This window comes from Chironomus tepperi, unplaced genomic scaffold (genome assembly GCF_022539635.2).
Source record: "Chironomus tepperi strain 1889 unplaced genomic scaffold, CSIRO-AGI_Ctep_v1 contig_445, whole genome shotgun sequence".
Lineage (NCBI taxonomy): Eukaryota > Metazoa > Arthropoda > Insecta > Diptera > Chironomidae > Chironomus > Chironomus tepperi.
The window spans coordinates 7825332-7842818 of NW_027226567.1; the positions used below are offsets into that span (position 1 = coordinate 7825332).

Below are 17487 nucleotides of genomic sequence, written 5' to 3' on the forward strand. Positions count from 1 at the left end.
GCCAATTTCTTTTTTTGACTGTAAAAATGGGCCAATAGCCATCATGTTGTATTCTCTTTTACATGCCATTATAGCGGCGCTCCGTTAACTATATTGCGTTAGTTTAGAGCAGTAGTGGTCAGCCTGTGTGCTGAAGTTCACTAGTATAAAAAATTTTGGAAATGCCATGAAATATATGTCATGTAAGGAGTTGGTCTTGGCTTTCCGCGCTAAATAGAAGATTGCCCATCTTTGGTTTAGAGTGTTGGTGTAGTAGACATAGGCAGGACGACTCTAGGAAGTAGGTAACTCCATAACCCACTCCTCAACATTCGATCTTAATGATCCTGGTTTCGATTCCAGAGAAAGTCATGTCTGATTCGGTAGCTTTATCACTATTTCTAATGACGCAGTTTGATAAATTAGTCCCCATCTTAATTGCCGATGTCTCAATAAATTTTATAGTCACGAGAACATTCTAAAATGCAAAGAAAAATTTTAAAAACTGGAAGTTTTAACATTTTGAAAAATTCCCAGAATCACTGACCAACTCTATTAAAACTTATTGATAATAATGTTAAACCTCACAGTTCGATCAACAAACATCTGCGGAACAACTTGTTTCGTTTTTCTTTTCTCTCTAAAATTCACAGATTGACAACTTTATAGCCATAATGATGAAATCGTTAGTTAAGCTGATGAATATTTATTAATATGTTTACAACATGCTTTTCTTGTCAAGCAGTTACAGTCACAGTCATTAATAAAAATCTCGTTTTTGTGTCAAAATTTTTGATTTTCTTCAATTTATTATTTTAATTTTTACTGATTTGATTTTTGTATAAATTAGGCAGTGACGTAACAAAAATTTGATCTGATCAACTTTTATGCAGGCTTACATGACTTTATACTTTTATTCTTATATTCTCGCCGAAATTAAGGAAAACTTTTACAAAATAATAAATTATTCAAAAAATAAAAAAAAACATACAATAAACATTTTATGATGAAAGTAAATGTGGGGCAAGTAAGAATTCGGAAGTGATTTTATACAACAGTTTCGGGAAAAGGAAGTAGACATTTTTTCTGTAATCTTTCGATTAATCTGTTTAAGCGTCCTCACATGTCAATGTACTTTGATCGAAAATTTTCTCTTCACCGCATTGAATCAATCTTGGATGTCCTTCTGTACAGAGGAAGAGTGAGTGAGCATCTGGACCTAAAATTAGAGAATAAATTAAATAATTAGTTTGATAAAAATTTTGAGTCTTTAAAAATGAGTAAAAATCAAAATAAAATCAATCATGTTCAACTATCAAAATACAGATACAGGCAGATACCTGAACCTATAACAGCACAACGTAGTTGCTAGGTCACTATTACGTCACTGTAATGGCAAGACGTAAAAGCGACCTAACGGGATTATGGCTGGGACAAATTGGTCAATCGATCATAAATCCGGCCTCAAGTCGACTTGACTCTGACATCGTGGCTGATTTAAATCTGGTATAAAGCCAGCGTTATGAAGTCTTTAAATCTGATTTTATAAAAGGCAAACGATCACGAGGGTGCCCCAAGAACTTAAGGAAAGATGCTGTCGATAGAGGTTGTGATGTAATTGGCATCGGTAATTGGCAATCGATTGCCAGCAATAGATCAAACTTCAGAAGCAAAATAAAGGAAGCCGTGGATCACTTTTGATTTATACGACCAGCAAAGTAAGTATCATGCCAGTGTTACGCCAGCCTAGTGTTGGATTTTGGATCGATTAATTTACTTGTGCTATTTGAGTTAACTGACAGCATGACCGGTATGCTTTCTCCCTATCGGGATCGGGATTAAGATTCCCCGGGATTGGATTTCTGAAAATTTCAATTCCCGATCCCGAAAATTTATCTCGACCGGGATTTCGAGAAAGCATAATGACCGCTATGAGAACATTGTGTCATGCAGACTGGTACGCATTAGATATCAAAACTAAACATTCTCTCCAAACGCTACATTTTCAGCTACAGTTCATATCATAGCGTATACATTAACTTGAACAATTAAAAAGTGCAAACTCATTAAAGTCTTACAACATTTTTTAAACAACTCAAAAATTAAAAAGTTTTATCACAAAACATACAAAAGCCTTATCAGCCGTTATCACAGACATAATCGAAAAAATTTTCATTTACTTTAAAGCTGTCGCAAAAAAAAAAAATTTTTTGAAGTGCGATGTGTAAAATGTAACAAATGAGAATTTAAAGCAATTGCTCGAAAATATTTTCATTCTGTTGGATATGCTTAGCTTTTCCATGCTTTTATATCCTTTTGCTATAAAATTCTGCTATAAAAAGCTCATCAGTGAGCTTAAATTTCCCCATAAATAATTAAACTAACCTGCAAATCTTGGGAATGGCCAGAATCGTGCAGCTAATGAATTTGGATCAACCTTAGCTGGACATTTGAATCCAACAACAGCTTCTGGATTACATTTTTCTAATAAGAGATCAGGCCAGTTGCATCCATGGATTCTGTGATCATATACTAAACCTCTATCGCAAGGTAATTGATGTGGAACTCCATATTCACATTTGATATAGCTTGTTGAACATTCGGGACTGTCTTCATAAATTCCAAATTGATATTCACAAACACCACTTGAGATTGGAGTTGCTATAAAAATAAAAAAAGCTCATATTAAAGCTTTTGTGCTTTTAAAAAAAGCTCAAATGAATGAAAGCTTACGATCATATTGTCTCTTGTCACAATCAACTTCATGATTCCAATTGTATGCACAATGATTGTGTACGCCACCTTTACCGGTGAAGATTAATCCATTCTCACATGTTTCCAATGACAAAGTTCCATTAACACATAGGAAAAATTGATCACAAATTTCTGGATGTGCATATGCTTGTTCACCAATTGGTTCTGGACAATGTGGGAGTTGTGCAAGAGCTAGAAATTGTAATAAAAATTAAGTAATTAATACTTTCATGTGCTGTAATATTCAATATTTTAATAGGTCGTTCATTTAGCTTTCAAAAGTCGATTATGCAAAAAAAAATTATTTAATCACATATTATGTACAGAAATGATTTTTTTTTGTCTATTCGGTGGATAGTCGTGTGTGCAAATATACTAAATTAGATTTATGAATACGTATTTAAGCTGTTTTGCATAACTCTAATCGTATAACATGTAACCGACACCTTCCTTAATGTCACAGTCGCGGCTGTTGTTTTAAGGCTTTTAACATTCAAGTCAAGTCAAATTGCTACTATTGGTAAACATGACTGTGAGAAATGCTAGTAGTAAATCATGATTTGTGAGATTAAAAGTTGACTAGGAAATTGAGAAAACTATTGATCTGATTTAAATGCTGTCGGCGTATATTGAGGTCATATATTGAGAATACTGTTATATTCCTTAAGTAGCCATATTCCAAAGAGGCTGTGCAATGGCTTGAGCTACCCAATCAAATGGGCTAAAACAGCAGACATGACCATTAGATCGCATTCACGTTTTACTGTCAATGCAGCAACCCTTGCGGCTACACTGTGTTATTTGGAATATATTCAGATCTTTGTAGTTTAGAAGAGTTTCCCAAGTCTAGATTTTGATGAAATTTCAAGAACGAGACCGAAGCTACAAGAGAATTCTTGGAAGTCTCGACCATGACCAATCTTGAGACAGAGACTGGGAAGTCTAGACTTGATTGAGACTGAACTGAACTGAGACTGGGAAGTCTTAGAATGAGACTGGACTGAACCTGGGAAGTCTTGGACTGAAACTGGATTGAGACTGGACTGAGATTTCGATGTCTTAGACTGAGATTAAGAAGTATTAGACTAAAATTTAGAAATATTGATTCTCAGTCTCGAGAACCCTAATACTTTAGGGATTAACAGTCGTAAAATCAACATTCACAAATTGTCGAGAATGTCTGCTTATATTATGGACATAAACTTAACTCACTTTACCATTCATTGACCGAATAACAAATAAACAGTCACCAAGAAATTGTCTGCAATGCCAAAAAGCCACTCCACAAAGAATTCTTACTTTTAATAAAAAGTGCAAGTTTCAACACGTCAGGAATTAGGCAGTCGTTCAGAGCAACTTTTCATTATTTCGTAGCAATTATAAGAAAAATCATGTTAAGGCCAATATGTAAGTATTTTATCGATTTAATGTGAAAGAATCGACTATTATCATTGACGTTATTTATATATGTGTACAAAATTAAGTTGAATGGTTTAATTAGTTCTGTTTTGGTTCAAGTTTCTTTTACTTTTTGTGCAGAAATGTCTGAAATGTAGCCATGAACTTTCGGAAATATTCTGCGAGGCTTGTCGATTGGAATGGACATACCAATAAATTAGATACTTATAAATTATTCAGGAATTAATATCAAGTGATAGTGGTGGAATGCTACGATTTATGGGAATTTAAGGAACTCTTTTAAAGAAGACTTTCATGAATCTGAGTGGAGCTTAGACATGGTGTTTAATAAGTTCTGATGATATTTGAGACATTGAATTTGAAAATGCAAATTATGTGAAATAAATGTTTTGGAATCTAGCTGAATTATTTTAGTCTGTCAACACTTACAATAGAGATCAAAGTCACACTCGAGATTAAAGCTAGTCAAAATGAATTAAGCCAAATAATTCTAATTTTAATTCATTGGCAAAAATTATTTTTGGAAGTAATGATTAGATAGTTGAAACTGTTATCTGTCGAAATATTGTAAAGTGTGTATATTAATAGACTTAGTGATAATAAGACATTGAACTTTATAGTCATAATTGATAGTCTTCTATGAAATTTGGAACAGAAAATTGCTATATTTAGGTCGCAGACATAAGTCTGGGAGACACAAATTAAGAAGGATTTGCTTAAGCTATTACATTAGCAGCAAATGGAGTCGCCTCTGTGTGGCTTCCATATGAATAACAAAATATAGGCGATTTTCAATTAGTATTAATCAAAGAGCTTTAGCGGATCATTGTTCATTTGTGCACCACGGAAAACTGTAAACTACTGTTGTAGCGTCCATACAGAGATAGCATGCTCAGAAGCGTAAGTAATTAGCTCAAATTAAGCATTACTGGTCAGCTAATGCCCAGCCAATGTATAGTTTTTACGTACTTTCGTCTACCATTAAGATCGTATTCCTGAACAACTCAACATGTACGTTAGGACGTTGCTACGTTCTGCATCAAAGGTAAGACGCAAAGTTGCTATGACTGTACCGTGAATTTTTATTATTCTCATTTTTATGGCGAAAAATGCAATTCACCGCAATTGTCCCACTCGCGTTTTAATCAGGAAAACTAATTGAAATTTCTATTTCGCTATTGAAACTCGATCAACTAGTTTTAATCATGAAGCACCAAAAAAAATCTCAACATCAAACCAACCATTTTCAATAACAAGTTCAGCTTCATTTAGTTGTTGCGGTTTTTTTAAAGTAAAAAAAAGCTAAAGTTTCCCTCAACCGACACCGAGACACTCAATCGATTAAAATCTTTTGTTTTCTTCTTACTTAGCTCTTAACTTTAAACAGCCAATAAATTAAAATGTGAAAGAAAAATATAAAAAAAAAATCGGAATCAAGGCCATTACACACAATAAATGTAGCATTAAAACAAGTTTTCTTGAAATTTCAAAATGTTAGAACTAGAAGTTAACCGACTTATGAATATGACCTTATAATATCAGTGTGTATTTTGATACATTCAGACTCACCTAAAGCTCCAGATGCAATGACAATGATAAATGAAATGAACTTCATATTTAATGCTTCTCTTCGGCCACAAAATTAATTAAAATCTGCAAAAAGTTTAAAGAAATGTAATGCTTTATATACACATATACCGTACAAAAATTCGGAATGGGGTGAAAGAGGCATAAAGCCTCTTATGCCTCTTATATAATTCCACATTTGTTGTTGTTGTTCGGATGAAAGTTAGAAAAAAAAATAAATCATCTTCAGTTCTGTTTTTCAATGTGAAGATTTCACTTTTTTTTCTTACTTTCTGTCTATTGGAACTTAAGGCTGTATGATTTAATAATATTTGATCTGGTTTTTGTCTTTACTTTTTTTTATGTATTGAAAATTTTTATTTATTTTTTGTTTTGTTTAAAGCTGTTTTTGGTGGCAAAAGCAAACACTCGACAACCCGTCACCTTTTGTGGCTTACTAAAGACTAACTGGCTGACTCTTATTCATTCCAGTGAACGCAAAAATTATTGGCTGTGACTCAAAAATAAGCTGCGATTTAACGTGTGTTATATGTGTGCAACTATACACGACTTATAGATTCGATTCAATATTTCTTTAACTGTTGCCGAAAGTGAAAGGTGTTTTTTGGTTGTATTATTGCTGGCTGTCTGCAAAAAAGTTCAATATTATCTAATTAATTTAAAATATTAGTTTGCATTTTTGTAAACATCATGCGTTGTTTCTGGTGATAATTGAATTTTTGGGCAATTTTATTTCCTTATAAGTTGTGCGGTAATCTAGGAATTTGTTTAGACTGGATAGTGATTAGGACTAGAAAGTGTCATCCAATACATCCGATTGCAAGAAAACCGTAATGATATCTACACAAAAAAAAGTCTGAAAATAGTATTCCCATGTAGGCGATATTCTGGCTTCAAGACGGATCCGGCCAAATCTAGAACTTAGCTAGAGGCAGACAGACTTGAGGACAATAATTTAATTCGGAGTACATCAAAATCCAAAACTGAATTAAACGAAGAAATTCATTAAAATTACAGTTTTCACAGAAAGTTTTGCAAAATTTTCAAAAATGTCGTAATATTTACTTGTATTTTATGATTCTTGCATTTTGTCTAAATCCTCAACAACTAAATTACAGACAGGCGAACAACAATGACTAATAAGTTTGAAACCTAAAGTTTCTTAGAAGCTACTGTCAAACTTACGCCACCAGGTTCTAATTATGCTGTTCCCTTGTCATATATAAGAATACAATTTAAATTAATCTGGTCCAATCCAGATTTCTGATTTAAATACAGTGTATTTCAACCTACTGTTCAGATAAATTGTAATTAAAGAGTTGCCGTAAAAGGGCACCTGAAGTTGACTACCGATTACTAATTGCCATTGCATATAAAGGGAAAAACTATTAATATCCCTGAAAAAATCAAATGAATCAATGAAAATCATTTTATACATAGAATTGCGGCTAAAGCCTGAGCTACAGTGAAAGTAGAGTTATTAACTTAAATTCCATTAAATTCACAATTGCTTTATAATATTCAATATATGAATATACAAATTTCTTGAATAATCTACAACAATCTAGAAGAAACAATAAAAAAGCCACAAACAATAAAGCTTTGAGCAAAAGCTCTCTCATAAATGCGCTTTTCCCATTAAACTCCCAATCCAATTTCTTACCATTATCTTTTATTTCAGACTCAAAAAAAACTTGTATTAATAAACATAATAAAAAACTATATTAAATGTCCATTGGAGAGAGATTCGAAAAAAAAATATCTGGTCTGGTATTGGTAAGATATTGGTAAAGAGATATGTATATACATAGCTTAAATAAAGGCTATTATATAACAATCATAATACATTATATTTCATTGCATTCGACACGTTATTTATGAAAGCATATGCACACATATATCAAAAAATATAAGAATTTTTGCGCATTGCATTTTTCTGCAGCTGTTGATCAACATTCTGAAAATGAAATGGAATGAAACGAGACTTAATTAATGTACACAACACATATTTTCATCATTATTGATTTTTTTTATTTCATATTTTTTTTTATTTCATTTTTATCGAGAAGCATAAAAAAAAGATTTACTTTCAATTGAAATGACTTGAGAAAGTAAAGCAGTAAGAGGAAGTGAGAGAGAGATAGAGCAGAAAACATGCAGAAAGTCAAAGGTTGGAACAGAATACTCAAAAATAAAAAATATAAAAGAATTAAAGGAAAGTAGAGAAGAGAAAACTGAGAATAGAAGAAGTAAGCAGTAAAGTACATGTACAGCATGGAAAGAGAAAAGATGACAAAAAGAAGAAGAATTTAAATTAAATCGAGTCTAAGTGAAAGTATTGAAATGTGCAAAATAAGAAAAAATATTGAAATTGTGCATATTTCTACTTCTTAAACATTAGTAAGTAACAGAGAGTTAGTACAGTTGAGGATCATAGTGTTTCTACTACTACGTCAGTAAACTTGTACATGCAACGCCTGGTAACAGACAAAAATATCATTTTTCTTTCTGGTATTTGTAACAAATTGAGACTTTTAAGCTTGACACAGATTTAATTTTATAAGAAAAGAATTGAAAGTGAGGGAGTTGCGGATAGAAAAGGTTGAAAGTAAAAGTCATGATAGAGAGTTAAACAGCAAGACAATAAAAATCAACAAAAAAACTTTCAATTCAGTCGTGTGATTGTTTAGAGACTGCAAATTAATGACAAAACAATCACATTACTGAACTCTTTGTTATGCTGTCAAATTAGGAATTCATAAATTTTGTAAGGAAATGAGAAAATGAGGGTGATAGTTAAGTAGGAATAGCTTTTTAGAGATCCTAAATGTTAAAATCTTTTCATATTTGTCAATTTAATCAACTTGAGATTAATTCATATTAAGGGACAAATGAAAGTGAATTTCAACTTTGAGGATATAGAAAGATAGAAAAGAGAAAAAATTTGAAAAATAGAGAATAAAATAGAAGGAAATAGAAGTATTTGAGAAATATAGCAAGAAATGATCTATAATGCAATTCAGGTCAATCTACTATAGAGTTACTAATATAAATTGTTTTCTTAAAACAATTAACTATAGTCTCTTAGTTTTCAGTCTGAAGAGCAATTTAAATCAATTTAGAATAGGATAGTTCTGTCCACTTAGTGGTCGATTTAAGAGATAGTTCTGTCCATTTAGTGGTAGATTTAAAAAAGATCAGAAGAAATTGAATGCAGAGCTCGACTTCGACTCGAGTTTCATTTGAAGTCAAATCGACTTTTCAATGAGAAATCCGAGTCAATATTCGAGCTCTAATAGAAAGATTAGAAATTTAGAAAAGAAGATAAGATTAAGATTGGAAAGAATTTGTTGAACAGACTCAACTAGTTTAGATTTAAAATTGGAAATAGATACAAGATGCGCCGAACAGCAAAATTAGACAAATTTAATTATTTGCCATAAAAATGGTAGAATTCAAGACATTATCACAACTTGCCAACAATGCGACAAAAAGCAGCGCCCTACCAAAAACATTGTGCCGCTCGAGTGCAAGACCAAGAGTTTGAGAACATAAAAGAACAATGGATAGACCCGAAAATTGAAAGATGAAATTAAAGTATGAGAAAAACAGTCTTAAAGTAAGTAAGTCAGTAAGTGAAAAAAGTCTGCAAGTAAGAAGAAACTAAAGACAGTAAGAAGAAACTAAAGACAGTTGAGACAGTAAAGACAGCTCAGAGGTGCAATGAAATTATTAAGAAATAAAGCGTGCGAAAAAGCAAAAAAGTAAAAGAATCAGTAATTTATGAATTCATGAAAAAAAAGTGAAAGATATAACCATTAAAGCTTCGGTTCTTTTGCAATTTTTGAATTTCAAGTTAATTAAAAATTGTGAATCCAATTAACATTTATAAAACCCATTGAATAATAATTTTTAACCCTAGAGATGTAACCATTCATATAAACATTACAGCATGATTGAGAAAGCGAATTTCGTAAATTCAAGTCAAGCTGCTTATTGCTTGCGACACGTAATCATTTATGACTGATTTAATATTTGGCATAATTTTAAGACTTAAATTATTTAACATATAAGTTGGAAAATTAATTATCCGTAAATGAATCTATGCTTCAAAAGGTACGACAGAAGTAGGAATATTCAGAAATTCGTGAATAATTTTCAAATTAATTAAAAGTTTTTGTAAAAATTTTTGATATCCTTATAAGTTTAAAATGGACGCTTGTACTGAACAGTTGTTCATGGAGACTAACCTTAAGAATGGAGGTCTGCAGCCTTAGACGAACTATAAGAAACAGTCAAAAACTATAGGCCTGCGCTTCTAAGCCAAATCTTGAACAAATCTTTCAAGTACCTAATTAATTTATAAAAACAATTAAAAGTAATAACTAAGAACATATGAAGTACTTAGAAATCTAAATGGCAGTGTCATTGCAAATTTCCCGTTGTAAAAATTTGCTCGGATTACATTCCTTACAAAAATTGAGTATTATAATCATAATTGATTAGGTTCTTAAACTAAAAGAGAATAGTTTCTATCAGAACTGCTAACTAAGACCTTAATATAGGATTATTAGTCTAGTCTAAGAGTACTGCTGCTGCAGTCTTAATAAACAAAGCACAATCAAGTAGCACATAATGGATAATCAATTATTTGGTGCCGGATTCGTTCTTAATCAGGTACCATGGTGGATACCTTGATGGCAATTACTGGATTTCGAATCCATTAACCGACTTGTTCCTAATATTTTTAGGATAATTGTTTGTCTTGGTAATGCATAGTCTAAATGACTATTAAAGGCATAGCCTTGGATGGGGTATTAAGACCTCAAGTCAGTAGTTCTGAATCCCACAAAAAATAGTAAAATTTGAGATAATTTTAACATAAAATAAAATTTTGGAAATAAAAATTTAACAAAACAGATATTTATAGAAGTTTTGATATGTGCGACTAAGTAACATCATATAAAATCTAAAAAAATATTAAATGTTTAATTTGGTTTATCGCTATATTTGTCATCAATTTTGAATATTTAAACTTGTTATCATTAAGAACATGATACAATTAGCAAGAAATTTGATGACTAAGAAGTGAAAAATGCCAATCGTTTGAATGTCAATAAAATAAATTACGTGCAGCTTTTAGTGATTCAGATCAGTTATGGCTTAAAGGCAAGCTTGAAACAAATATTTTGAACTGGAAAGCCGTAAAAGCTTCCAGCAATTCTCACAAACTTTTTGAATCCAATTCTAAGCCAGTGAATGTATAACCAACAAAAACTTGTTCTTACAGTGTTCTGACTGCCTGGTTTTTCAACTTCCCGAAACTCATTCAGACTAAATTCCCAATAACTTGTAATTTGCATTTTAATTGCCATGATTATCAATATAGTTTCTAGTCAAACATCATTCAGTCAACATGACAACAGTTAAAAAAATTTACAAAGTCAACACCCAGTGACATAAAAGGTCTACCAAAAGCTTTAAGGTTATGTGAGAAATAAGTAGGAAGAAAGCAACTGGAAAGTAGGAAGGATAGTATTAAGGTAAAGTTAAATAGTTTTAATAGACTAAAAATATAATGTTTATTAACATATTTTAATAATGGCAGTCTTGGATATGAATACACATTATAGAATTAGAAAGGAAGTTAATTAGCATATAAAATTTTTTGATAGATGTAGGAATAGAGATAGATAGTGACAGAGATAAAGGAAAAGATTGAAATATATGAAATTAGAGAGAATTTACATAGAAAAAAAATCTCATTTAGTTCTTGTCAGCATCTTTGAACCAATCCTCGCTGTAAATACAAAAAGGCATCAATTAGTTAACCTCAAAATCACCCAAATCTCAATTTCCTTACCATCCGGGAACATTTTCTGGATTGTCACAACGTTTAAGATCGTCATTGAAGACCTCGCCGGCAGCACATGACAATTCACGTGGTTCAATTCCATTAAGACAGACGTAGAATTTCTGACAGTCTTCTGGATGTGAGAAATGTGGATGGGCAACAATTTGTCCATTGGCATCATTCTTATTCTTTTCAGCTGGGCACTTGAAGCCATCCTTAAGTTTCTTTTCGTCTTCCTTGCATCCTTCTCTGTTGGCTGTTGCTGGCCATACACATGTTCCTGAATATTCATCAAAGTGAAGTCCAGCAGCACATCTATTTTCAACATATTCACCATCAACACATTGGTAGAAGAGATCGCAGATTGATGAGTCTGGATGGGCGAAGAAGCCGTTCTTTCTTGGACAGAAGTCATTTGTACCACGTGGTGGCTCTAGATTTTGTAAGGATTAAGATTGTAGACTAAGTTCTATGGATGTTTAAAGCATATACTTACGAAGTTCTGTTCTGTCACCGCAGTCAACATTGAAAGGCTGGTCACATTTGTTGAATCGTCTAATTGAAGCATCAAATACTAAACCATCAGGACATAATTTCTCTTTAACTACACCATCTTGACAATCATAGTACTTATCGCACTGCTCTGGATCTTCATATTGTGCGTTTTTGTGATTTGGACATTGGAACTTTTGTGATGCTGTGAATGGAAATAAAAAAATTAAATTTTATTGATCTTTCCAAAAATATAGCCATAAAACATTATGCAATCATGCAAATATTGATTCATATCGCGTGTGATCATCAATTTGTGCCTTGTGCCTTGTAATCTTAAAGTTTATTGACATTTTCATTTAACAAATTCAAATCTGTGATGCAAAAGAAATTTCACATTTACCCAATTGTCTTCATCTTATTCTTATTCAGTGTCGACGTATGCAGCAGAAAAAAGTGGAACAGACACACTGTTGTAAAGCTGTTGCTGTTATTTAATAAGTGGCAATACAAATTGATTTTATAATTTCATTCATATTTTGTTTGATAACATCACACACCCAATGTATGTCCAATGTGTGATGGTCTGCCTGATTACATATACGGCATTATTGCCATTGAAACGATGGAATGAAAGAAATTATGAAATGTATTTTTAAGTTTTGCCTCAAGGTGGCTGACATTTCACTTAAACTGGACCCTCTGATACTCTCTAGGCTGACAACAACATTTCGTGTTGTCGTCGCATGAAAAATTAATTCATTTTTTTTTTTTTTGCTATTGTTTAATATGAGATATTATGTGATCAAAAAAACCAGTCCCTTACGTCTCATACTTCACACATACGTGCCATTTATCTGACTTTTCTTACAGATATATAGCAGTTTGTGACATATTCTAATGAAAAAACAAGGCTGTTAAGTTGCAAATTTTTATTAAGCTTAAGGAAATTCTATAGCTGTATATTATGTATCCATTTGGAATTTCTCAAGAAAAGACAGAATTTATGGACATAAAAGAACATTTAAGTCCAAAATATAATTTAAAGGATTATATAAATCTCAACATTTGTTTGCCATTTTTGGTATGCATGAGGAATTGTAAAGTTATGTTATGAAACTGTAACTTGACAATGCATGTTGAATCTACACAAAAATTCATGACATTTATGTCTTAATTATGTGTTAATACCTTAGGTGTTAATTGTAAATTCGTGTGTATGTTTAACTTATGTGATTTGATCAGTTTGATTATCTATGATCGAGATAAGTAGGCTGTGAAGTTTGGAATTGACATATTGTGGCTATGAGTAAGCTTAGGTATAATGACCTGAATTTAGGGAAGTGGGCCTGAAGCTATAAAAGTAAGTCTTTTGTTCAGGGCTCCAAATTCACTCGAATTTTGCATGGAACATCGACTTGAGTCGACTTCAAGCTTTAAAGCAGAGCTATTACCCTTACAAACAGTGCATACGCATTAGCATGCTCCTTGTCTGTTCGAGATTATGACAGTCAAGCCAAAAATCCATTTTTCATATCCATCAATCCAAAATGACATCCCAAAAATTCTCAAAACCTTCCATCTTCTATATCATATCACAAATTCATCACATCTCAAAATTAATTGAATATTTTGACAGTTTTAAAAGTTCACAAGTCCCAACATTTAAATGTCAGCATAAATTCATCATTAATGATCGTCCTCTGATCAGTATAGCTGACTAATTAATGACGTTGAATTTAAACTGCAAATTATAAACTTAAGAAACTAATCGTTTTGATTTTGAATGGATAGATTAATCAAATTAATGGATATAAGATAACCGGCAAGATTGAGAATTCGGGGAATCATTAAATATAGCGGTGGAAAATTAATCTGTTTTGGATTGAAAGGACAGTAAATTTGTCAAAAGGAGTGGTTTTTGGATTCGATTATTAACTGTATGTTGGTCTAGGTATGGCAAATCCTCACTCGTAAGTCTGTCATTACCCCTGAGACGCATATAAATCGAAGCTCTGGATCTTTCAGACTTAAAGTCTATTTTTGGCTTGAGAGATGCACAAGATACAAATCCATAAATAATTAAGTTTTAAATTTATATGCATTAAGCAACATTTAATGTCTCATTTCACAATGACTCCCACAAAATTTACGATCAATCCCATTGTTTCCTAACGTGCCTAGTTCTCTTGTATAAAAGACAGCAACACTGTATATACAACACACAACGCTTGTATAAATTAATAATCACAGCGATGTACAGTTTCCCGAAAAAAAAGCTACTCGTTCGACTTTTTAAAGGTCACATCTTACTGGCCCCCTTTTTTTTTGCTACAAATTTTTGGTCATCAACAACACAAAAAAAACAGGTTTCATCACGACGAAGAAATGAGAAGAATTATGTAAGAAATCTGAGCAGTGACTACATGCGAGACATTATCGATTAGCGGTGTTTAAGAGTGAAATTATTATTATGCAATGCATGTATCATTTCTTTTCCTCTACATTGCCATTCACACACTGTATAAGCAAGTAAGGTTGGCTTAAAATTCATTCGAATTTTACTTCAACTCGCGATTTGGCATGAAATGTTCAATTTTATTCAGCTAGTCAATTATCTTAACGGTAAATTGTTTGCAGTCTATTAAATTAATTGATATTGGATGTAGGCAAAGGTAGACGCCAAACTGATAGAGGCCATGGATCACAGATGATCAGTACGACACAACATTAAATTAATTAATTGTCACACGATAAATTGCATGAAATTATTAAGTATACTCACTGGCTATTGTCACAAGAAGTGCAAAAAATAGAAAACGATTCATTTTTGTTCACAAAATTTAATTAAATTTTTATTTATAAATGCACGACAGACTATATATTTTTATGTCTAAGATGATATGTCTAATCACTATGAACGAATTTCCTCAACTGCCAGATTTTTTGGTTTCACTCTCACTTTTTGACTTTTGGCGGTCTCCCTACCTCTTAAGATTCCAACTTCATGCTTGCATGTATTGTTTCATTACAACGACAATCTTCAACATTTTTCTTTATTAATAAACAATTTCTCAAATACAAATGTTCCGTTGTGTTGCAGGAAAAACTTCTAAAAAAGCTTTAATATTTTATTATTTATTCAATCGTGTTAAATCGACTAGAATGAGTCGTTGTTGATCGTAATTTCTTTATTATATATTGTTCAACACTGATATGTGCATATTTTAAACTATTGGAAATAAAATGTTACTTTCGGCATTCTACTTTCCTAGTTCATTACCATTAACATGCGAAAAATGTTGGATATACTTTCAGATAATTCATTTAGAGCGCATTTTTTAAAGTGTTGGATTCAAATTATGATGGATTTCTGACAGTTTGGGGTTAATTTTTGAATTATTGGATTTTTTAGAGGCGATAACTGTTTAATTTCTATGGGAACGCCTTAATGTCTTTAATTAATTATATACTTCGCTGTCCGTACAGATCAATTGTGATCCATGACGTTATTTAAGTCTATATTGTCTATATTAACCTGATTGTCTTCATTATGGCACTTAGGTCAATGCAAGAAAGTCATTAGGATTGCAATTTGACAGTCACAGACACACGTTCGATTAAAGAAATTTTAGTTTTTAGTCTATTTAAAGGAGGGATTTCATCTGGATCCCGGACGTTTTTCCTTTCCCGCAATCCGGGGATTGGAGAATCTTCAATCCCGGGATCACATGATCAATTTTTCAAATCTCGTAGTCTCGGGATTGGAATCTCTAATTCAAAGTAACTATCAATAATATCCAAAGCTTTAGAACCGCCAAGTTGCCGAAATAAGTTTTTAATTATTCTGACTAATTGTCTACCCAACAAACTTTGCACTTAGCTTTTTATTTGAGATTTTATTATTCATGTTAGACTAAGATCGATGAGGATTTTTGTAGATTCCTGCACTACTAAACTGTAAATTCAAAATATAAAGACCAATCAATCAAAATCATTCAAAACCATGTTAAACCATAAAGAGACAGTCAATATAAACAGGATTGGTATCTGACAAACAGTAGCCATCGATAGAGCCCCTTTCACCCGCCATCCAAAAAAACACCTTAGATAATAATTAATCTACATACCCAACGAAGCATATTAATCGATAAAAAGTTAGTTTCCTTGCCTCAACGCCATGTCAATACTATCAGTTCAGCCTCCTAAATCATTCAACTGACAAATCCCATTAAACAATCACTTAATTATTCGGTAACTTTCATTTAAATTAATATATAATATATAATGTCTCAAAAAATTATTCACAATACATAGCTAAATCTCCAACTAGCAAAACTAAGCGTAACACCACATACGATTTGAAAAAAAAAGCACCAAGAAACAAACTATGTAAAAAAAAGTTATGCATATTTTCAACTTGACTACCTTGAAACACAAAAAAATAGTGAAATTATATTTATATTGACATGGAAACAATGGAGGTAGCGCTAAGCGTTAGAATTTATCATGCATTTATCTATTTATCATTAACATCTTGATCTTGGCTTACTTTTTATTCTATGGATTGATGCATATTTTGATGATTTTGAGGTTTATGGATTGTGAGTCGTGGCATAAAATTGTTTAAGTTTATAAAAAGTTTTCAGTCACATGTTTTTGGCTTTAAATACGTTAAAATTCAAATGGTGCGTATTATGACAGGGAAAATTGTTGGATGCGCATTATCTGATGTTTCATTTTTGTGAGGTTATTTTGATCGTCGGAATTTATATTTTTGGAATTTCAAATTTCTTTGTTTTTGAAGACTTTCATTAAATAACATTGTAAAATCTTAGTGATTTCAAGAATTTATTATTAATTAATCAAGTATTCATTGACAAAATTTCTCAAATCTTAACGAATCAATTCACAAACGTAAATAAAACAATCCAGAATAAATAGCCTCAGGTAAACAAAAATTTTATCATTTTATGTACAATTTCGCATCAAGTTTACATTGTTGTTTAACAAACTTTCATCCAATGCAAATAAACAAACAAATAGACAAAGGTTCAAAATACTTTATTCTACTTTAATACCAAATTGTCAAGACGTTTTTATGAGATTAAATTATCAACAAATGTTATCAATTTTTACAAAACCACATGTATAAACAAAGAGTGCGGCTTATGTGAGAAAAATAAGTTTGTTTATTATTGAAAATTGACAAAATTATAAAATTGAATTTTAATTAAAAAAGTTGGTATTTACTGTATTTTTGGAGATAAAAACATAGTTATTCAAGACATAAGAGCTTAAAATTCAAAGTTATTGTGTTTGCAGCTTTAATTTAATTGGTAAAATAATGAAATTTTTAAATTATAATTTTAACAATAACAATGTGTTGTCATTTGTCATTT

At 31.6% G+C, this 17487-nt stretch overlaps 3 protein-coding genes across 3 annotated transcripts in view; 1 reads left to right on the forward strand and 2 right to left on the reverse strand.

Annotated features, from left to right (window-relative positions):
- Positions 1-754: 754 nt before the first annotated feature.
- On the reverse strand, positions 755-6226 carry Peritrophin-A (Peritrophin A). The gene is made up of 5 exons (XM_070650231.1): positions 6073-6226; positions 5722-5805; positions 2713-2925; positions 2365-2640; positions 755-1198 (listed from the first exon to the last, which is right to left on the reverse strand). Exons 2-5 carry the CDS (start codon positions 5765-5767, stop codon positions 1089-1091), a joined length of 645 nt encoding a protein of 214 aa, XP_070506332.1. The 5' UTR covers positions 5768-5805; positions 6073-6226; the 3' UTR covers positions 755-1088.
- Positions 6227-7728: 1502 nt separating this feature from the next.
- obst-A (obstructor-A) lies at positions 7729-15034 on the reverse strand. The gene is made up of 4 exons (XM_070650238.1): positions 14871-15034; positions 12090-12290; positions 11603-12026; positions 7729-11539 (listed from the first exon to the last, which is right to left on the reverse strand). The coding sequence occupies exons 1-4, from the start codon at positions 14911-14913 to the stop codon at positions 11506-11508; spliced, it is 702 nt and encodes a 233-aa protein (XP_070506339.1). The 5' UTR covers positions 14914-15034; the 3' UTR covers positions 7729-11505.
- Positions 15035-17292: 2258 nt separating this feature from the next.
- Positions 17293-17487, forward strand: part of nonC (serine/threonine-protein kinase Smg1) — a 58059-nt gene continuing 57864 nt past the window's right edge. Inside the window, exon 1 of the mRNA XM_070650141.1 lies at positions 17293-17424. The gene's annotated coding sequence lies outside the window, so the exon portion shown is untranslated. The remainder of the gene's footprint in view (positions 17425-17487) is intronic.